The following is a 24,346-nucleotide window of genomic DNA, read 5'->3' on the forward strand; positions in this document are numbered from 1 at the left end:
AAGAAAAACTTTCTATGATGAGGATGGTGAGGCAGTGGAACAAATAACATAAGAAGGTGTGGAAGAATCTCATTGGAAATCTGTCAAGAGAAGTCAGACAAATATCTGCCAAGTTCACATGATCCGTCCTGAGGACAGTCTGAATTATGTATCGGAAAGTTTCCTTAGAAAATGAAGCCTTCCTCCTAATGTAATTTTTCTATGGTTTTAAGTATGTAGACATAATGACTTAAATCTATCCTGACTCTCTTTTATAAACAGATGAAACTAAGACAGAAATTATTATATCTCTTACTACTGGCAATGTGATCTAGTTACAAAAAAAAAAAAGGAAACAAAACAAAACAAAAAAAAAATATGTGATCTTACTGACATTTTAAAATTACCTTAAAAAATCTATTTTGAGAGATTTAAACATAATCTAAGTTACTTTAATCAAAAGGAAACAGCAGATCATTTTATACTTTGTCAATAAAAACCTTTAGTCCTTTATTTAAACCTACCTTTCTGTTTTGGACAAAGAAATACATAGCATTTATACTATTGTCTCCTACCTTTCAAAAGATTAAGATAAAATTTGCAGATTGCAATGAACATATTATGCAAAAAAAAAAGAAATATAGAAATAAATTGTACTGGAAAATTATTATCTTAATAATTATTCAATTATTACATTACTGGATTGTTTTACAAAAGATGTGTGTCCACAGAAGACTAGCATAAGATACCTCAAGAATTGTCATGGATATTCTATAAGTATATATCAGAATCTGAAAAAGATACTGTATAAGATATGAATATTTTCTCTAAAATGTTGAATAAACTGATCTCAGTTTATGGCGTTTATGTTTTCTGACGTTACCTCAGTTTTGCTGAATTTTTTTACTCTATGATCCAACATTTAAAAATTTGGATTGCTGTTTAGATAAAAAAAAATCAGATTACTTGTTGTTACACAATAAACATCAGTACGCTAGCTGTTGTTCGATATTATTAGTGCATTTAATTTTTTCCAGAAATATTTTTACATTTGTAAGCATATTTATATTTGCATATAAAGGACACAGAACTGTTGCAGCAAGTCCAGAAGAGGCCACAAAGACGAGCAGAGGGCCGGAGCACCTCTGCTATGAAGACAGGCTGAGAGAGCTGGGCTTGTTCAGGCTGGAGAAGAGAAGGCTCTGGGGAGACCTGTTCAGGCTGGAGAAGAGAAGGCTCTGGGGAGACCTTAGAGCGGCCTTCCAGTACCTAAAGGGGCCTACAAGAAATCTGAAGAGGGATCAGTTACAAAGGCATGTAGTGATAGGACAAGGAGGAACAGTATTAAAGTGAAAGAGGGTAGATTTAGGTTAGACATTCTTTAGAAATGCTTTACTGTAAGTCTGGTGAGACACGGGAATGGGTTTCCTGGAGAAGTTGCAGCTACCCCATCCCTGGAAGCTGGGGTGTGCCAGGATGGGTGGGGCTTTGAGTAACCTGATCAAGTGGAAGGTGTCCCTGCCCAAGATCTCTTCCAACCCAAACCATTCTAAGAATCTGTGATATACATAATATATGTGCATATGTATAACAGAAAGACTTAAAAGCTCCATAATAGATTGTATAGATTCTGTTAAAACTAATTTTAAAATAATCTTGTACAGAAGAGCCTGAGCAAGCAGAAAAGAAACATATCTTTGCTCTAACTTGTAATAGTTGGCATCTCAATACTGGCATCAGTAGATCACTAGATATACCTCCCTGTCTCCAATACAGAAATTCAATCCTCTAATCCAAGCATTCTGCTTTCATGAGTATGTTAGTAGAAATGGCATGTATTAACTTAAAAGCCATAGTCACAAATCCACCTGCAAATAGCAATTATTTGAAATTAGGACAGACATCTTACAAGGCACTAAAGTATATATCATTACCACCTTAAAGGAAATCCGTTTCAGTAGCTATATGATTTGGATGCATAAGCAATGAATGAGATACAGAGTAGGAGAAGCTTGTTACTAAACTTTCATAACTCCATACCTTATTTGACCGTAAAGACACTCTTCCTCCACAGCGTGCACAGAATTTAGTTTGGCAATATGAACAGTTATGGCCACAGCCATCAGCAAATTTTGTTTTGTGGCAGATGCCACAGGTTGGGGCATCACCCTTCTGCTCCTGCTGCTGCTGAGATTCTTCACCCATCTTCTTCACTTGCTCCTTATACATTTCAAACTGCTGATGCAATTTTCTGCAGAAGAGAAGAGATCATTAACAGTTGTTTTATTTAAGCCCACAAACACTTTGTAATCCTTAATCTGCAATCACTTTCAAAATATAAATCATAGAGAAATGCTGCAGTAAGGCAAATAAACTTAATTTATGATGCTCCAGAAGTGTAACATTCAAGAATAAAAAAGAATTAAAAAAATATTTTTTCATTACAAATAAACTCTAGGAGAAGGCCCAATACTGATAATACACAGCACACAGTCTAGCTGTTACAACAAGAAGTAACTCTGGTTTAGGATGTGGCCAGCTGTTAGCTGCAAACACCACAGTAGGAAACATGGGCTGAGTGATCCAAGAGCCCATGGCACTAGACTTTAAACTGGTCAATAGCAGGGGAAAAAAAAGAAATCTCATTTATTCTCCCAAGTGTACTTCTACCTAATTCTACCAGACAGATGCACATATCTGCTGTTGATACAGCTTATCTTCTTTCATCCAACAATATTGCACAGAGTAATAATTCTAAAATGCTTTTTCAATCACTTTCCAAGCACTGGGTGCAAGCCTGTAACAAGTTACCTCGGCTTAACAAGTTATAAATCATTTAAGCCATTAATATTATTATATACGTACTAGCATCTCACGCTAAACACAAGGTAGAAAACTACCTTAGGGGTAAAATTCAGCGATGGTAGTTTAAGACAGACACACATTTTACATTCCATTTCCAGAGGACTAGGAGCACAGACATAGTCAGCTGCCATGCGCATACAGAACTGCAACAATTATTTCAGGCATGCTACTTCATTCACATTTCTGAGGCTGCAATAATCAACTTCCCATATAGGATAGTTAAAACTGTTTCAATATGACCAAAGTTAAAGACTCATTTCATGTTCCATAATACAAATTTCTTCTCAAAGCTCCTATTTCTGAAGGTAAATGATGTCATGGGAAATCTAATTTTCATTGTAAGAAGTTACAATCTTTTAGCTCCCATAGCTGCTGAAAAAAGATGGAAAATGTGACATAGCATATGATAGCGAGAGATACAAATACAAAGAGAAAACGAAAAGAATTTTGACTTCTCTTCTGGTTTTATCCTTGTGATTTAAGGGGGTCTAAACAGTGACCTTTACATTCTTAGCATGGAATTCAACTCACCTAATTTTGCTAATAGAGACTGTAAATTTTAACAAGATAAAATTTATTAATCCAATATGAGCAGGTTTTGTAGCCCCTTGAACAGACACAAGCAAAACCCCACAAATGAGGAATTTTCTATGAAACATTAAAATGTTACACTAAGCCAAAAAAAAAAAAAAAAAAAAAGAAACTGCAAGAATTATTTTTCTTTATAGTTATCCTTCCAGAGATTCTTGAGATGATGTTATTAACACATGAAGCCTAGGATTGGGAGACCAATTTCATTAATGCAGAAATATATACTTTCTATAGTTAAGAGATAATGTAATCATACAAAGTTATTTCCTCAGAAGTGTCAGAGGCTCTTACCAAAACAAATACACTAAGTCAGTTAAAAATTATCTCAAACAAGTATTTACCATGGTGTTGTGGTTTAAACCCAGTCAGCCATAAATCCTGCAGTCGCTCTCTCACTCCCCGCCTTCTTGCCCTCCCCCTGCTCCCGGAAGAATGGGGAGGAGATCAAAAGAATGCAACTCTCATGGGTTGAGATAAGAACAGTTTAGTAACTAAGGTATAACACAAATCACTACTGCTGCCACCAATAATAACAATGATAAAGGAAATAACAAGGGAAGAGAATACATCACCTCACCACCAGCCAACCGATAACTCACCCCACCCTGACCAAGCACTGACCAATACCTCCTCCCACCCTGCAGTGCCTAGCCCTTCCAAGTAACTCTCTGTTACATCCTGGGCATGACGTGCTGTGGTATGGAATACTTTTTTGGTCAGTTTGGGTCAGGTGTCCTGTCTCTGCTTCCTCCCAGCTTCCCCTCCTCCTTGGCAGAGCATGAGGCTCACAAAGTCCTTGGTCATTCTAAACATCTGAGCAGTAACTAAAAACATTGGTGCTATCAGCACTGCTCCCAGGCCGAAAGTCAAAAACACAGCACTGCACCAGCTACTAAGGAGAAAAAATGACTGCAACTGCTGAACCCAGGACACATGGATATTCACATATGGATATAACTGCTGGGATTTGCTCTGTTTTTTTTTTTTCAGGACAACTCCCCTAATAATGAATGACCTTTACATTATACCACGGAGAAGTTGTAGGAACAAACTGGCAGCTCCCTCTCTCCATCAGGCAAGCTAGGAGGCTGGAGGCATGCCTCTTCTTCTATGTACCAAAATGATGCCTCAAGCTCTCAGCTGCCACTGACCTTCTACAGAAAGAGGGAAACCAGGGTTACTTCATGTTGCTTATGTGCCATTTTTCTGCTCTACCTGCTCTTGTCACTTGAGCTCAACTCTGAATCCACACACTGTCCTCAGGACATAGCAGTTGTTTTTCTCGTGCTTCCAGCCCTTCTCCCCCACATGCATAAACCTTTTGGCCTGAAGCAGAGCAGTGCGAGGGGTCATGTCTCTGGCCCTCCACAGGAAGGTCACAAGGGTTGTCATTGACTCAAATGGCATTTGTGGAGCCATGGGTAATTGAGGTCTTCTACCTTTTCACTGGTTCAAAAAGAGTTCACTGTTGACTGTTCTTGGTAGAATGGGGCAGGACCCAAGTTACTAATAAGAAACAGCTGAATGAAATTGAGAACAAAATTTGGAAATCTGGAAGCCTGGCACATTTCAATGTTTTACACTGACAACAGTATATAATTGGTAGTTGCTACTCTGGCCCACTTCCAACAGTAACACATATAATCTCTGAGACCTTGCTTGCCTTTTAATTTTGCCAAACATTGCGTTCTTCATTTAAAGCATATTATCTATGCTGAACTTCAAGTTTATTTTAGGTTTCATTCAGTTTTGTGGCTTCCTTATAATCTACTGCCTTTGTTAGTATGATTGCTTACCAGTCTCACTGATGCATAAAAAGGAAGCCTTTTGCCAATTCTTAAGCCTCATGTACTGAAATAATTTCACTTTTATTTCCTCTTGGGAACAAGAATCTATGTAAAGGTCACGACTTTTGCCTCAAACTATAAACTTTTCAAGGTTATACAGGGTAGTTTTTCTAAAATCCTTGCTCTACAAGCAAGCGACTTATCACCTGCCAAAACAGTTTGTTATTACCTTTTTCTGTTCCAATAAAAATATTACACGTATTGACAGCTGTCAGAAAAAATTAAACACTGAAGACAAAAATCTATTAAATAATCAGTTACACACAATGTATGTTCTACTTGGTAAGCAGAACAATTTGAATATGCGTACTTGAAACAAAATAGAAAGTATTCATTTTAGGAAGTCCATTAAAAAAAATTCTGATCTATTCTACAGATTAATCATCATATTTTTTTGTCATCTAGCCTGCAAGGGTTTAAGCCAAAAACTAAACTAACAGCATGCAGTGATAATGAGGCATTTAGAATAGCACAGTATTTGAAATAAATTTAGTAAAAATTGTATAACATATTTTTCAGAAAACGCAATGCAAATAAAACTCCATTTTGTTCAAGTTGTCTGCACTCAGAACATTGCTACCTAAGAGGGCTCAAGAATACAGTTACCAGGGAACTAAAAGTACTCAAAGCAAACTTCAGAGCGTGGAACTGAACTTGGGTATCTCAAGACTACAATTTCTAGCTCTTATCCTCCAGTGAGTTACTCTTTTAACACAAGTGGCCAAGATCTGTGCTGTGAGACTGAAAAAACAGGCTCTGCAGATAAGCTGCATTTTAGGCCCAAATGCTTATCCATAATACAAATCTTATCCTTAGGCATGAAAGGGTTTTCATGATTAAAATACCAGATAATTACATCAAACTATGTAACAGAACATTTACGTAGAAACCTCAACAATTCATATCTTAACCCTTATATATGTGTATTTTGACAATGGCCTCAATAGCACATGCCCTCTGTACTGATGCAAAATCTCCTTTTCCACATTGTTTCCAAAAATATAAGTATCCACTTTAATACCTGCTATAAATTTTAGAGGAAAAGGAGAAGTTGGTATGAGTTTATGCAAAAACCTAATAACAAAAATCAGGCTGGAAAATTGATATTTAAGTTCTGCTCATTTTCATCTCTTGTGAGAATGAGATCCCTAAATCACATTCATACCTGCAGGAAGTTACAGTGGTGAAGTACATGAGGCTTATATGATTAGTCAAGACTTTTCTTGTACTGTAAAACACTATATCCAAAACAGCTACATAGAAGACTTTCCAGTGCGAAAAGCAACCGTTTGAAAGAGCTTGGATTGCTCTGTCAAGGTCAAGAAACAGTTTCTATTGGAATACTTGCTTTGTTCTGGAATGGAATTAATTTAAGTCTGCTTATTTGTGGTTCCACACACCTTCATGGAAATGAGAAATTCAACATCAATCAAAAAGCAGCAATCTGTGAGCATCTCATGAGCTGCTGCCAAAGGCAAGTAAGAAAAGCAAGTTCAATAGCATGACGTTTCTCACTTGAGCAGAAATTTTCATTTTCTCCTGTCCTCCAGAAACGCCCACAAAACTTTCACCATTTTACACAGACACACCAAAAAATCCTTAATACTGGCAGGAAGTTCCAAAGCCATTCTTGACTTCCAAAAATTTTCTTAAACACCTCAGAAATTTCCAAAGGTGCTTAAAATCTGCCACTAGAAGGGGACTGCTAAGCAAGTATCCAGGATGCTGTGGCCAGATATAAGTGTAGCAGCTACTTCTTATTTCCTGGCTACATTCCTCTCAAAGTTTTATTACTGACTGTAGCTCATGCCTCTTCCTATTCCCAGGTGGGGAGCACGGATGTGGCTGGAATTCAGGCTTCAAACAGGGTTTGTTCACTTTAAGTTCTGCCAAGCCTGCTCGTTCAACGATTTTTCTGTCTAGTGGCAGTGACTATCTGGTAACATACAATGTTCTTCCCTGTACTGTACTTACTATACTTAACACTTTCTATAATAGTGCTATCTAACCTGTCACCGAGTACACCCACTTCTCTTCCGAATGGATACTATTCTTACACATATAACCCCACGTGTTGGTAAAGGTGAGGAAACTGGCTGAACATCAGCTCTGCTGCTAAGAAACCCTGGGAAACAGAGCAGAAACCAGTTTATGAGCCAGCAGAGTGTGTGCTCTCATAACAAATCTGACAAATTACATATGGGGCCACATTAGCAAGACTATAAGCAGCAGATAAAGGGAAGTTACATTTCCCCTTTAGTTGGCACTGGCAACATGCACCTGCAGATTGGGGTCTGCCAGTTCATGAGGGATGTTGACAAACCAGACATGTCCAGTTAGCTCCATCCACATGGAGCAAACTGGAAAAAAAGCCATGATTTTCATGTTTCCTATTCTCTGACATGTTAAGGAATATGTACTTTAATTATTATGTGATATTCATTAACCTGAAATAGGAACAGATATATGAGAACAGGGATAAATTTTAAGTGCAGATATTCAAGGCCTGCCTGGACAAGTTCCTGTGTGATGTACTCTAGGTTATCCTGCTCTTGCAGGAGGGTTGGACTAGATGATCTTTTGAGGTCCCTTCCAACCCTTAGGATTCTGTGATCTTTAAAGAGGCTAAAAAATAGGGTAATCACAGAATAAGAAAGACCTGAACCTGGTGAAAGACTTACCTACTTACTTACAACAGGAATAACCTCATTCACACTAAAAAAATGCTATTTCTTTACCAATACAACACTCTAACTGAATTCACATGAAAAACACATGACAAACAAAATCTGAATCCTAGGTTAAAAAGACGCAGACACAGTTAAGGTAAGTTACTGCAGTCCACACATGTGGGATATTATGTTTTCAGATAGCTTCACTGAAAGAACTATTGTAAAAAAAAACATATACTTTTATTCTAAGTGAGTATATGTACTCTAAAACTAGAGTTAATTACACTGACAGTGCCTGAAATGCTGAATAGAAGGAAAAACGCTATGAGAATGGCAAGAAAGGAGTGCTAAAGGTTGCTAAATGATACTGCGTTTGGCACCACATATTCTCTGCTGCTGGGAACACGGACAAGCCACTTTAAGGAATAAAAGATATGTCCAAAATGAGGTCTTCAGGCTGCCCTGGCTCCATTCTCTCTTTTCCCAGTTTACTAGGGCTTCCTGCAAAAGTTTCCAGTTCATGCTTATACCGCATTTTGCGTTCAGCTTATTTGACCTCCCTCATGAAATAGCAAATATTCCTCTCACTGCATTTTTCCCGATGTCATAATGACTTAATTAATTAATCTGGTATGACCCTAAATAAATTTTTAACTACAGATAAAGTCACATCACTGAATCTACTTTATTTTAGCACATTCAGAAACTCAGCGAAAAAGACAAGAAAGTATGTGGAAAAAACGTTCAACTGTAGTAACTGACTAGGATATGGCTCTGAATGAATCAAGATTACAGTCCCACTAGACAAAAAGTCTAGCTGGAACTGACAGGATTACCTTACCTGTCTATTTATATTTTCTTTCCAGTTTATAATGCTCAGTACTGAATAAAACTGCAGCAATTGTTTATTAACTTTGTTTACTGGCAGCAGAAAGGCTGCTATTTACTGGCAAGGTAGCCGTGAACAACAACTAAGTGCAGTAGTCCTGCGCAAGGCTACAAGAAAAAGTGAGCATGGAGAAGATGAACATATGGCCAATTAAAGGCTGACCCAATTAATGTTACCATATTTCTGTGTGGTTTTAATGATATCAACATAAAGCTAGACAAGATGTACATAAGGGAAAAATGTAGGTAAATCCTGGCTGTACCTGTTACTTCCAGATTACATCAGAACAGACGCTTCATCAAGGACTGTAGTGATAGGACAAGGGATAATGGGTTAAAACTTAAACAGGGGAAGTTTAGATTGGATATAAGGAAGAAGTTCTTTACTGTGAGGGTGGTGAGGCACTGGAATGGGTTGCCCAGGGAAGTTGTGAATGCTCCATCCCTGGTGGTGTTCAAGGCCAGGTTGGAGAGAGCCTTGTGTGACATGGTTTAGTGTGAGGTGTCCCGGCCCATGGCAGGGGGGGTGGAACTAGATGCTCTTAAGGTTCTTTCCAACCCTAACTATTCTATGATTGTATGATTCTACCTTTCCTGCAGCAGTTCAAACTAATTGCAAGATTAAATTGAGAAGTGGGATCTATGTGACTAATTGTTTCTTCTTGATTGTTAAAATTAATCTTTAAATCTGTAACATAAAAAAAGCTATCAAGTCACAGTTATGGTTTAAAGAATATAGTAATACATTTAATTCATCTAGATCTTTTTCAGTACTCTTTTTTAGCTATAATAAATGTGAGGCATTTAAAAATAAAGAGAATACCACATTCCTCCAATAACTTAATAACAGCCAAATCAGTCAAAGTTACCTAATTTCCCCATATCTGACAGTTATGAGACCAGTAACTGTAAGTTACTGCCTATAGGTAAGGAAGGTTCCTTCATAACTCCAAATGGAAATTACTTCACATCTTTTAATATCTTCATACCCCTCTGTGGTTTGTTTTAGTGTAACTGAGAAGGTTTTAATTATCCTTTTCTGAATCTTATTTAAAATCCTAACTTAGAACAGAAATTTACACAATTTTCATACAAATATTTTGGTGGTTATGCTGTGGCATTTTTTAACTCGTTTTCATTAGCTGGTCCTGTATTAGAAAAAAAAAATCTGTAAAAGAGCTTTTTTAAACCCTTATAATGTTAACAATTCCCATCATGTTTTTCTCATTTCTTTCCAAAATAAAAATTGTTAGCTATATTTCTCATTCTTTCTCCATAAAAATTCTTCATTTATACTTCTAATAAATTTTGCCCCTACTTCTATACCTTCTCCATCTATACTTGACATGTAGTCAAAAAGACTCCTTTTTTAATGTTTAAGCATCAAGCAAGTAAATTAAATTCATACTGTTATATACAATACTGGTAGTTTTCCTTCTGTTCTTTACCCTTGTGACAAGGCCAACACTTCCCAGGTAATTTTAGGTCTCACTCAAAGTAAAATTAACCATGCCAGTTGCAACTGAAAAAAGGGAATCTTCCAGTGCCCCTGACTCCCTGAGGAATTTCTCCAAGCATATCCCACAACTGCCTTCCCTCAGTTAAAAATATTTTATCTCCAGTTCCATGGGCCTTGTCCCTGTGCTTGCAATTCACCGTATCCCAAAGGAGCTTCCTTGGCAAAGTGCTGAAACTGTAAGTACTAATTCTCAGTTGCAATGAAGATCAGGAGCAAGTAGTTGAACTTCCAGTAAAAGTAGGCTGCTAGGCAAAGCACAAGAAAAGCATCTTTAAAGATGGGTATTCGTACTGTCATTTCATTTTTATTTCATTCCAGTTAAAGAAATTACAAGATTACAGATCAAAAATTACACATTATATGGTCAATTTGCTTTTACTAACTCATTATGAAATAACATGTGAGCAGTCACTCTGTGTGCCTTATGTATCCAGGTATTTTCAACATCACTTAAACAATTTCTGCCAATTCTGGTGGGAAAAACAACTGTCTCACAGACAATTGGGTTTCAAATTTGGAAAAGTAGTAATAGTAACAAAAAGGAACTTTTGGAACTGTCACATTTAAGGGTAAGGATGCATGATGATCTCTAGCTTTACTGAATATTAGAAAGGACACAATCACTTTACAAAAGGTGATACTATTTAGATCTTTGTACTGATACCATAATATCATCATATATTGCTGCTGCTAAGCAGTTTGGACAAGTGGTAGGGAAGTTTTCAGAAACTGCATAGCAGCAACGAGTCTTTCAGCAGTCAGTCTCATATTGCTGTTGACCAGCATCTGAATTTCTATGCCATAAGGCACAAAGCAGAGGAAAAATCTGTAGCATGTATATTGCTGTCAAATGGGCATCGTATGCATTTAGGATCATGACGCTCTTGACTATCACCACTTGCAGTAGTCTAGGTATTGGAAAACCCCAACCAGAACCCAAAATGTCTTAGACCTCTAAGTCAAACAGCCACAACAGACCTCCAGGTAAGTATGCAGAAAGAAGAGGCAGAGCTCCTTGCTAAAGAAGGGAAATATCTCATGATTTATTTTGTAACATAAAAATACTTTATAAATTAGAATTAGGACTATTTTGCAGTTGTTGCAGCACCCTTATGATGCTGAGCTTTATGCAAAAATTGACTCCTTTCTAGATATTTTGCAAATGTGCATACATTTGACACAGATGTACACATACTTTCATCCCCTATACAAAAACTCACCTGAAAACTAACTCACTAAGGAATACAATTGGCTATCACAAAAATTTCTTTTTACAGTTTATTTGTATCCTGTCACTCTACTTTTTATATTAAAAAAACAGATTCATTTTTATAGCTACTGTTATATGTTTCTTTGTGATTCACTTGACTGATATTTTTGTAATATAAATGTTGCATTAGACTAAGATCAACTAGAAATATGGTTGCAAGTTGGCTATTTCTATTTTTTTTCTGATGCTCTTTGTGTTAAGTATGCAAATAAATGTCCATTTTTTATAAACCTGGCAATGCCTATATACTTTTTAATTACCAGACCTTTAGTTATTAAACAGCCTCATAATTAAAAGAGTTTACATTGGCATGATGAAAATAATCTGGCATATTAGCAAGTATCTGGTATATATAGCAAAAGTATACAAATTACTGCTCTATCCAAATAATTCATTCACAGAAAGTTTCACAGTTTATCTTATATTTGACTTGTTTTCATAAATCATACTTTTTTTTACTTTATACTAAATTTCATTTTAAAGGTACGCAATATTTACCAAACGTACCTTAAAAAGTCATTAATTCAGCTGCTGGCAATTAAGCAAACTGTAACATTATTACAGTTATAAAGGGCATCTCTGCAGAGATAGTATTTCTCACAGTCACTCAGGTTACTTTATTTGCATCATCAGTTGACTTACAAAAGGGAAGCCATTGACTTCACACCTGTAGTTTTAGAAATGCCCAAAATAAGTTACTGTGTTAAACTTTTTTATCCCTACTATTAAAGGTAAAATTAATTTTTCATTAAACAATTATATATGCAGCCAAAATAAGTACATGCTAAATAATAGGTCAGACTGTCTTTGCTCAGAAATGTAAAACCTCCTGACATCACAGTATCATGATTAGAACAAGTTCGTTCCACATTGTTTACAATATTCATGAGCGTTTTCAATTATTAAGAAACCCCTATCTTTTTACACCTGTGACAGGCTTGTTCCTCTCTTGATGATTTTCCTTTTTTAACAAACAGGAAATAAATTTGAGCAATACTAGGAAAGCTAGTATAAGCAAGTCTCAGTCGTTCTCAACATACGTTTGTCTTAACTTCATCTACATCAACATGCTTGATGCTGAATTATCACCACTAGAACTGGTGGTAGTAATTAGTTGCGGTGCATCTTGGTTTTGACTGCATCAAGATACTTACTGTAAAAGTACCACCAGTGGAGCCATATTTGCTAGCAGCACTACAAGAGAAGATCTTGAAAGTTTCCCAATTCTCAGAAGCCTGTAATTTTCCATACTGTTCATATTTTAAAATTAATAGGAAGTAGGGCAAAACCAGATTATTTTCATCATACCATTGTAAACTCTTCTAGGAACAAACAAAAGAAATGGGTCTTGAAATGGAAATTGATATAATAAAAGCTACTTTTACGAGGAAGGAGCTCACATGAACTAAGTGTGTAATCATTATCCCTGTACTAATTATACCTAAACCCATGCTTTCACACCTTCCCTTTATTAGAAAAGTGCCCTGAATTCAAATTCTACTTCCCAGAAGTTAAAAAAAAAAAAAAAAAAGTCAATTTAGGTTGCAGCAGTATTTCCGCATTTTAAATAATTACTATTTGATGATGACTGAAAAGATAAGAGATTTGTGTCTCAAAAACTGTAGAAATAGTTCTAAGAGGTACCGCTTGAGTTTTCAAAATAATTGGAGCTTTGTAAAACCACCCCATAAAATCAGTGCCAAAGAGAAGATCAGAATTCAATCCTATATTTAAACCTTTTAACCTCTTAATTAAAGGTTATTAATTAAACCATTAAAAGCCCAGAGCTACTAGGTATAAATGAGGGTTGTAAGAGAATAATGTTGGACTACCAAAAGGACTGCCGATCATGCTCTGCTGTTCACAATACCATAGAGTGGAAGTATGCAGTGAGAGCAGACCCTGTAAACTAGCAGAGAGAGCAAGGCCACTGATACTCAAAATCCAAGAACTATCACAGAGCTCGCTATTCCCCTACGATATACTTTTACTCTTTTATACTTTTTCTGCCAAGATTTTTATATCAGTTTATTAAAGCCTTCTCCTGCAGTACTTCTGTTTGGAAAAATAGTAACTATAAACAGATTCTGCTCACAGTTGTTTGAGCACTATTGCACTTAAACAAGTAGAATAAGTCTTAGCTCTGTTTTTCATCAACCTTTTTCCATGTAATAGCACCCATGTTCATGCATTCTGTTTTTTCATATTGTTGAACAGGGTTTATAGATTAGTATATTGTTATGTGATCATTTAAATTGCTGAGAAGCCCACGGAGTCCTTTTTTTTGAATAGTAAGATCAGCAGACCTAACCCTTGAGTGGGTTCAGCCCAGCTCAGACGTTCAGACTTGGCAGATTCTAGTAGAAGGAAAACCTTACTTTATAGTGTTGTTCTCCCTTTGCCCGGACTTCTGAAGGTGTCCATGACTACCATGGCCTTTCAACAAATCTAATATCCTCAATCAAAAACACTGTGGAATACAATTTGGAGAAAAAAATATCTATTATCATTCCTACTGCAGAACATGGCTGACTCCACCTGAAGAAAATACAGATGTCTGAAATCAATTGTCATTCTTATTTTACCTGGTTTTTGTATCCAGGATTGACCAGAAATTACTATTCAAACACAACACAATTACAATACTGATACATTTCCAATTCTTCTTTCTGCTAACATAACTAAGCTGTTACAATAGGATCTTTCTAACATTTTTCCATCATTGCAAGTAGAATATTTAAGTACAGACATCCCAAAAAGAAGCTGATTATATCTATGCTGATTAGATATGTGTACATCTCTCTTTCATCTTTCCCTGCCCTCTAAAGGTAGAGTCAAAAGAGAAAGCAAAGGCATTGACTAGGATGTAACAGCCAATACATGAACAAATCAAGAGAGGAGATGAAGTTGTGAACCTAGGATTATCAGAACTCATCAATGTCATGTGTTTAACCAAAAAAGGAATATTTATTTAGTGCACATAGGTAATTAACATTTTAATAGCCAAGAAATGTACACACAGAGCCACAAATTCATCAGTAAACCTTTTAGAGAACAGTTTCTAACAGAACAGATAGCATAACATTTTCTTAAGAGATTCAATATGGATACTTAAAGAGAAGAACGCAGCATCATCACTAGGTGATGAAATATGGCTGAAATATACTTGTTATCTTATATATCCCAGTCAAAGGGAAGGACTGTCAAGGTCAAACGGGAGCACCTCCAGGTCAAAAGCGAGGACCTTAAAAAGGTTAGGCAGATCTGGCAGGTTAACAAATAGTTAGAGGGGTGGTGCCATAGCCATGGGTTTGGTTATTTAGACCATGGGACTTGCTTTGGGAAGGAGGTCTACTGGAGGGTATGGGGCCACTCTGAAAGAAGGGGAAGAGGTGCTTTGGTAGGAGACTTACCAGGCTGGTCAAGGCACCTTTAAACTAGATTTGTTGGGGGAGGGGAGCAGTGATCCATCCCAAAAGTACCAGTTAGATGCCAGCACCTATACTGAATGCTTGGAGCAATGCAAAGCTATTCGGGGCACTCCAGCCAATAAGTTGGATTTATTCAGAGTTCAGCTCACATGTGTCTATACAAATGCCCGTAGTATGGGGAATGAACAGAGGAATTAGAGATGTGTGAGCATCTACAGGGATATGATATTATTGGAATCACAGAAACATGGTGGGATAGCTCCTATGACTGCAGTGTTGTAATGGAAGTTTAGAGGCTCTTTAGGAAAGACAGATCAGGCAGATGGGGATGGGGTGTAGCTATTTATGTTAGTAATAGGCTAGAGAGTATGGAACTCTGTCTGGGGACAGGTGATGAACCAACAGGGAGCTTGTAGATTAGGATCAAAGGGAAAACTGTAATGGGGGACATTACTATGGGGGTCTGCTACAGGCTACCTGATCAGGAGGACGGTGTGAATGAAGCCTTCCATAGACAGTAGGAGCAGCCTTGCACTCACAGGCCCTTGTCCTCATGAAGGACTGCAACCACCTCGATATCTGTTGGAGGGACGGTATGGCCCTGCACAAGCAATCCAGGAGGTTCCTTGATTATGTGGAAGACAGCTTCCTCTTGAAAGTGACAGAGGAGCCGACAAGGAGAGGTGCCATGCTTGACCTTGTCCTCATCAACAGAGAGGATGATAAGGCAGTTTAAGCACCTTTCGATAAAGACAGGCTAAAAAAGCTGGGGTTGTTCAGCCTGGAGAAGGCTGCGTGGAGACCTCACAGCAGCCTTCCAGTATCTGAAAAGGGGCCTATAGGGATGCCAGGGAGGAACTTTTCATCAGGGACTGTAGCAATAAGACAAGGGGTAATGGGTTTAAACCTAAACAGGGGAAGTTTCAGCTAGATATAAGGAAGAAGTTCTTTACTGTGAGGGTGGTGAGGCACTGAAACAGAAGTGATAAATGAAGTGATAAATGCTCCATCGCTGGCAGCGTTCAAGGCCACGTTGGACAGAGCCTTGGGAAACACGGTCTATGGTGAGGCATCCCTGCCCATGGCAGGGGGGTTGGAAGTAGATGATCTTAAGGTCCTTCCCAACCCTAACGATCCTATGATTCTACGATTCTACGAATACACATTTAATCTTGAAACAGAACACATTCTGCTGTTTCTGAAGTCACCTGTTAATTAGATTTTTATCATACAAATGTTAGTTTTCCCCCTGTTGGCGAACACTGCGCTAGAAACAATAAAACGTGTTTTGCTCTTAGGTACATAACTGGGAGAAGAGGGGTGGTCCACAACTGTTCCAAAACTGGTTTCTAACACAGTCTGTGACCATGGAGAAATTACACCTGAGATGAGAAGGCTGACTGTGTTCCTATTGACAGAACCCAAGTTCTCTCTGCCGAATACCTTTGCATTGATTCAAGAATATCCCTTTCCTAGAACATAATTATCCTTAGTCACCATCTGTGGAAACAGGGAATATACAAATGGATGCAAAGCTTCCTAAAGGATGAGAAAAAGTTTACATGTAGAATGAATAGCTAAAATTATTGACAAGCTTTCGAATTTTGGAATCTTTGAATCATGCTTGTGACAGATCAAAATTCCCAAAAGGCCACAATAAAAACTGGATTTGTGCTTCTGTGAGACTGCATTGTTTTGTTGGGGGTTTTTTTGGTTGGGTTTTTTTTTTTTCTCTGTGATCATCTTCACCGTCTGTTAATGTTATTCATAGATGAGACTTTGTACCCAGTAGTACTCATCCTCACCCCAGGCTTCTGATCAACTCACCCTGGCACCATCTGTCTGTTTGTTCTGAGTCCAAGATACTCCAGGAGCCACATAACTATGAATTTATTTCAAATTTCTCTCTATACCCAACATAAGAAAAATACCTTCCAGAAGAGATAAGTGAATTTCCCTGTTCAGTATTATTTTTACTACGATCACAGAAAGCCACCCATGAGCACCCAAGTAAAAGCAAATGGGAATGATTACATTGAAAAATTAAAAAGATATATTCATCTGTGAAACAGAAGATCTGGCTGCGGGTTTCATGATATGAATGTTTTGAAGAACATGCTCCTTTTTGAACATACCTGAAAAGTTTTGGATATTTGTTCAGTCATTCTCAAATTTCTAAAACCAGAACTAGAGTGAGTACTACCACATCACAAAAATCTGCACCTGGTCGACACAAGACAACTCATCTAGTATGTTTTCCCTAGGTAAACACGGCAGAGCTCCACATCCTGTAGTCAGCCTTTCTGAATCAGTCTAGTCCTTTCCTGCTTTAAATAAGGGAGGATAAACAGACATTTCCCGTAGCCTTGCTGCCCCTCCACAAGTCTTCAATTAAGGCATGAATACTGTATTTTATTTTTATCTAATGAATTTGGCAAATACTCCAACTATTTCTTATTGAAGGAATAAAACTAGATAACAGTGGAAAGAATACCTTATTCACCTTCACTCACTCTGAAACATGTAACAAAATGAACCAAATAAAATACATCAAAATAAAAGCATGTAACTGAGAGAACCGACTCTTCCAAAGACAAACACAATACTGATTCATAGCTATCAATTACACAGAAATGTTATTGAAAGGAGTTGTGAATTTAGAAGCTTGTAGCCAACATCTGAACTTTCTCCCGAAAAGCTCTGCAGCTGGGAGGCCTAACTGTATTTCCAGCAAGCATAATTTTATTTCCTGACTCCAAGGGACAGGAATTCCCCAGATACTGATGACTGACAGATCTGGTTCTGCTTTTAACCTGCAAGTAAGCAAAATACCACTGCTGTGTGAAACTTAGCATGAAAAACCACCGTGGTTTCCACTGGTGTCATTAGCAGCTGGAAGTGCTCAATACTTCATAGTAGCATTCAGCACCACCCACAGCTGAGTCCCGTGCAGAAGTCATTTGCACAGGTACAAACTACTCTCAGTACTTGCATTTGATAGCAAACTTTAAAACGTCGGGCTTCAACTACACAAGCAGCCTCTGTGAAGTGCCAAATGTCTTTCAGTACCAAAGAAACACAATGGAGTTAAAAGGTATCCACAAGCACTTCTAGAGTTACTGTCATTTATTGGTTTAGAACCTACTTCCTGGTCCTGAAATTGGTTATTAGTTTATGAACTTGATTCTCTCTTTTTTAAGAACTGGCTCCAACTTTTTGAGATAGCTATGCAGTTACAATCTTATAACTGATTCAACCATAATCACTAAATCTCTCCTTCTCTTCTAAATATTTATTCAGCCGTGTTCATTATGCTCTTTTCATGTTTTAATATCTCTACCCCTGATGCAAAATAAAAATATTTAGAATCTTTTATGTCTCAAATTACTATTCATTAAAACTGCCCTTTGAAATTCTTTTTTATTACATCAGTCACTACTGATATAAAAAGTCTGATGTATTTTATACATGTAATTTAAAGTCTTCAGTAAAGTCAATCCCTGTTTCAGGAAATGTTATTTTGACTTCTAAATAACCTTTTATACATGTCTGACTTTAAATTCTTGGACAACTTTTTTTCCAATTCATCAATAAATTAAAAACTTCTCCTATTCATTTTCAGAAACTTTCTAATCACTTGGTAACACATACAGCAAAAACAAAAGAATGTTAGTGCTTTCTTACTATCCGTTTATATGGAAAACAAACAAACAGGGATGGCTCTGTGAGAAAGTTACTGCTCTGCAAAAACTAAACGAGTTACCATATCTACAGTAGTCCTACCCTTACTCATGTTTGATACTCAACATTCTCGGTTTTTATACTCCACTTTGGTAAAAGCCATTCTGAGTTTTTCCAGGTAAAATGATAAAAGGATGAAAGAGGTCAAAAGAAGGTGATAAGGAGAAAGAAATTGAGGCAAGGTACTGAAGAACTGTTCTAATCTACAGCCTCATGCAAAAAGACTAGAGAACCATCCCAAGGTAAAGTAGCCTTTATCCTATAATACCAGGTGAGCCTACTTGCAGGAGCTGACACAACAGTGAACTCAAATCAGCAGTTTTCATGTGAAAACAGAAGCTGTAATGCCAAAATGAGCCTGTTAGCTGTGCCATAAATATACTTCCCAAGTGACACAGACGCCCAAATGGTGTAAACACCCATATCTCTACTGTCTTGTGTGAGTGCTTCCTGAATATATTCTAAATTTACAGTACTACTAGTGTAGCAGCATGACTCAGAAGCATCTTTTTAGGGAAGAGATAGCTACATACATACATACATATCACTTCTACTGAAGTCACTACCTAGTTTCAACATTTTTTGTATCGTTTGTATCAACCTGCAAACAAAACAGAAGAACCAGAAGATATTTTCATTTACTTTCCCTTTCCTTAGTCTCTGCCAAGTCACCTTCATTAACTATTTGAGTATCTGAATACTATTGAATATTTTAACAAAATAGAAGCTCTATCAGAAAGCTAAGAATTTGTTGCTTACAACAATATTCCATTGGTTCTAAAAAATCACAGTTATTAAAATGCTACTTCTGCAACCTTGGTTTTCCCTATCAAAACCGACATTAATAAAACAATATACAACATGAATGTTTAAAAATTAAAAAATCTAAATATAAAATTAAGACACAATCTATTAAAAATACTTAATACATAGCAGCAGCTATGGATGCCCTGAATACTCACTTCTAAATAAAAATCTAGATACCCAGATAAGTCTATAATGTCAATCTGTACTTTCAAAAATTAAAAATTACCTACATTTCCACATACGCTCTACCCTGAAAGTTAGCCTGCCCTTTGTAAAAACTGAAGATTTTTGGTATTTCCAAGAAGGTTTATTCAGATTGCCTCAGCAAAACAGAAAAAACTCCTTTGCCAGCTTAGTCCCTGAAAGATACAAAAAAAAATAAAGGAGCAAGCATCTCTCATGGACTGAAAATTCATGGGAAAATAGAAGCATGCTAAAGGAGAGAACCAAAATATAAGTAATGGATGTTCACAACCTTCAGACATATGAACTTGAGGGAAGTTGCTCGCTTAGCACCAGAGATGGGATAGGAACTATACCAAATAGCCACGCTGTTACACACATAACTAAAATGATCACAGATATCAGGAAAACAAGGTTCAAATTGAATTTGGCTAGTCAAAACCATCATATGCCACTTTGGGGAATAATTTCTGATAAAAATAGAAGTCCTGGAACTAGTAATATTGCAAGAAAAATAAGGTTCCCGTCACTTTTACCCACAAAATATTGTTTGCCCTGCCATTTAAAGAGAAAAACTTTAAATTATTGACAATAATGCATAGCCAGGGAAGTGCACCAGCTGTGATCTGTGATACGATCCCCTCTAGAAGTCGTGACCTTCCTAAGACAAGATTAGATAAACATCATACAAATTGAACTTGCTGCATGATCTTTAGCATCACTTCACAGCATGCAATCTCTCCATCACAGCAAGAAATGCTCAATTCTTTGGAAAAGAGAAAATAAAATAAAATATCCATTTTGGTTACAGTCAAGGCAAAATGACTGGACAGCCTCTATGTTTTGCAAGAACCCCTTTTGCCACTGCCATGAAGGCAGGTTCCACTGGAGACTGAGATCACTGATTCAGTTGCATGCTTAACATGCTTTCCTCTTCTTACAGTCAAAGTATCACTTCTGTCTTGTTTAAGCTTAAGTCAGCATTTTCTAAATCTATTTGCTTATCTCATTCAGACAACCTGTCATCCCTCCAGGGGTACTGTTTATTTCTTTTGGAAAGCAGTTCAAAGCAGGATGCTGTCAGCACATTAGTAGCACCACAGCCCATGACATCCACAAACTCTGAAATTTCAAGAATTGTAACAAATACTCTAACACAACACTTTTATGAGCTGTTTTAACTGTTACAACGTACTGCAGTCTATTGTCTAGATAGCAATGGGTTTATTTACACCAGATATATCTCAATTCCAAACCTACCTTATAAAAAAAAATCAGTTATTAACCTTTGTTACTGTTTTGTCCAATTTTTTTACTAAAGTTCGTACACTTTTATTATCTCAGTTTGGAGGGTTTTTTTCACCTTTTCCTTGCCAAAATGCTAATTGCTGGCCAGCTAACTATTTTTGGTTGTGTCTTTTTTCTCCTTGCAAGTTTTTTTTTAACATGAGATCCTCAAGGAATTCTTCATTGCATCATACTACCTGATTTTTGTTTAAAGATTACTTTTCTCCTTCACAAACAGACATTTTCTTAAACAATAGCTTCCACACATTGTCCCTGAGTATTTTTTAATTCCTTAGCATTAAGACCTTTTGATTTCTCAAAAATGTGAAATCCATTCTCTTTCAGCTGTGGGTCTGTCTGCAGAATTACAAATCTGTGTATGCTTTATTATTAAAACAGATCTTTGGATTCTAAATTGAATATATATATATATCTTATATTTACCTGTCCATAACATGTTTATCTTTGACTTCTGATAAAACTGAGTTCCACCATATTCATGATTACTGTCCTGGCCTCATTAACACTCTGAACTATACAACCATAATATTTAATACAAGAAAGTCTTATTTATGAGGAAAAAATCTTAAAAAAAAAAGAAAAAAAAAAATCCAGGGCATCTTTACAAGTCAGGCAAACATAATCTTACAGTGCAAATGGTAAATTTAGTAGTCTTATAACAGTAAGAGCCATTATCAGTCATCAGAATCCCACAATGCAAGTTGATTAGGTTCCTCAGATTTATTATGTAGACAAAACAGTCTTCTAGCTAAGAAGGTATTTTGTGGGTTTCTGTTTTACTTCAAAATAACTACAATCTCCCTGCTTCTTTTATTTATACTGCAAATTAGACATCTATTTTTAGCTCATTTACTCTGTTTTCTTTCCATCTTACTGCCTAAGAAAATAAACACAGTAGAGGGCTAGACTTTTCATGACTCCAATTTCACAAGTGTACGGGCTACAAAACATATTTTTCTCTTTCAGAAAAATATTCCTTCAAGTGGAGTGTGTTATTTTCAACAGGCTCTATTAAAAAAGATAGTGAACAGGAACTACACAGATTGCAAATAAATCTGCTGACTGTATATAGTATAAATCTTATTAAATAATTGTTTATGTGTGCTTGTTATTACACTTGGGATAGATAATCTGAAGAAATTCAAAGCTATCTAATGGTTAGCAGACATATTGCTTACACAGCAAATTTAGAATACAAAATAATGATCCATTGATCTATGATATGTACTTGAGAAATGCCAATCTATTTTAAATAGGATTCATTAGGGAGTCTTATAAATGGAACAATTTATTTGAATTCAAACACTGACTAAAATATCCAGTAATATGTCCTTAACAGACATTTCTAATTTTTTTCACTTTTTTTTTGCAACTTTATGCAGCATGCCTTAAAGGCGATGTGAAATAAAGACAGAGTCTTCTCTATAAATACAGAACCTGCCCTTTACAGCACACATATGCATATACTGAAAACTTTTCTAATATGTCTAGAGTGATTTTCTAGCAACAGGACAGGCATGTTAACAAAACTATGTGTGTGGACACAGAGACTTAGTATGTATTGATAAAATTCAGTATTACTTGACATTTCAAAGAGCAAAGGATTTAAAATGTAAAAAACCAAGCACTCTTGATGGATAATTTCTTTCCTTTATAGTTGTTTATGGAACTCAATTGAAAAAAAATTTATATATTTCTTTTAGAGGAGAAGGCTGAAATTTTTTAATAGTTCGCCAGAGTGTTCTACCAACAGAAAAAATAGTTCAGTTTACATAAAAACATACAGGAAAAGGTTTTACTAAGTATCATTTTACAGCAATTTTCAGTCTTCATTTCCCTATAATGACAACATAGCTTCCAGAAAAACATATAAATATATGGCATGGCATTGCATGGCATGGCACAGAAGAGAGTAGAAAAGATTAGACAAGACTAGACTGGAATAGGATGGAATGGAATAAAAATGGTTAGGGTTGGAAAGTACCTTAAGATCTATTTATTAACAAGCTACTTCTTTTAGCAGTAAAATTTCCCCATGTTGTGCTAAGCAATGTACATTTTTTAACCTCTCCTAGAATTAGTCTAGTGAATGTACTAAGAGGCAATTAAATATTTTAATCTATTTATTTTAAAATATTTCAGGTACAAAAGGCATTTGATAGCCATCTTACAGCTCTTAACAAAACCAAATTAACTAGAGACTCTTCCAGCCTGAACATCAACTAAATTGTTCAGGGAAAAGGGAAAAAAAAAACACCATATTTTCAATATCTGGATATCTTTAAGCAGCAATCATTAGAAACTTTCTTTCCTAAGCCACTGTATAAAATTACTAAGTTCTCACATCTTGCATACTGTGAGAGATGCTTGTCACCCTTAACTCAAAAAGTCTAACAGAATTTTTAAAAGGAGACAACACAGACAAACAGAAGCACAGACTGCCTTTCACAGAAGGAGAAATTCTGATTCTTCAGCTTAAAAAGATGATTTTATAAAATATAACAGGCTGCCTGGAATACAATAGAAATCTATAAAGGCCAAGCATAGTATAGACATGGAGTATAAGGAATTACACAACACTAGACTAGGACTCCCCAGTAAGCATGTTTAAACCAAACAACTTCTCTATTCATCAGATAATTAAATTCTAGAATTCATTTTCACCAAGTTCTGAAGCCAAAAATATAAATGGGTTTAAAAGGGCACTGAATATATTTATGGAAGATAGATTCCTAATGCTCATTATATAAATACAGCAATCTGCATGCAGCCTTTGCCTCAGGAATCCATTAAAATACCTGAAGTGGCTATATAAGAATTAGCCTATACATGCCCTCCTCCTCATGTGCGTTTTTAAATACCCATTACTGGGCACTGTCAATACACAGTATTAGACTAGATGAATCTTTAGTGCCTCTTATCATGAGATTCCTTTATTGTGATTGGAGTTTAATACTATTACATAATGTTCCAAGATTCATGCAAGTCAAACCCTTAGGCAGAAGGAACACCACCAAATCCCAATGAGGAACAATCTGAATATATCTTTTACAAAATATATGCCATATGAATCTGAAGAAATAAAAAATTGACAGGCTAATTTCTGAGCATCAAGAACAGTTGCTTCAGGGGGCAGCTAAGGTTTTCTACTCTATAAGGATGACAACATGGAAATTTCTTAAACACTGCAGATAAAACTCATGATGAAGTACACAGGAGCTGGAGATGTAAGTATTCTTCATCAA

At 36.4% G+C, this 24,346-nt stretch overlaps 1 protein-coding gene across 39 annotated transcripts in view; it reads right to left on the reverse strand.

The window, feature by feature from the left end:
- Nucleotides 1-24,346, reverse strand: part of RIMS2 (regulating synaptic membrane exocytosis 2) — a 455,492-nt gene that overhangs the window by 372,323 nt on the left and 58,823 nt on the right. For all 39 annotated transcript variants that reach the window (XM_057408236.1, XM_057408231.1, XM_057408232.1 and 36 more), the window contains one exon: nucleotides 2,020-2,230. In XM_057408236.1, the coding sequence (XP_057264219.1) occupies nucleotides 2,020-2,230 (211 nt within the window). The remainder of the gene's footprint in view (nucleotides 1-2,019; nucleotides 2,231-24,346) is intronic.

This window comes from Pezoporus wallicus, unplaced genomic scaffold (assembly GCF_028554395.1).
Source record: "Pezoporus wallicus isolate ANWC-B61680 ecotype Strahan unplaced genomic scaffold, APGP_CSIRO_Pwel_v1 contig_3815, whole genome shotgun sequence".
NCBI lineage: Eukaryota > Metazoa > Chordata > Aves > Psittaciformes > Psittacidae > Pezoporus > Pezoporus wallicus.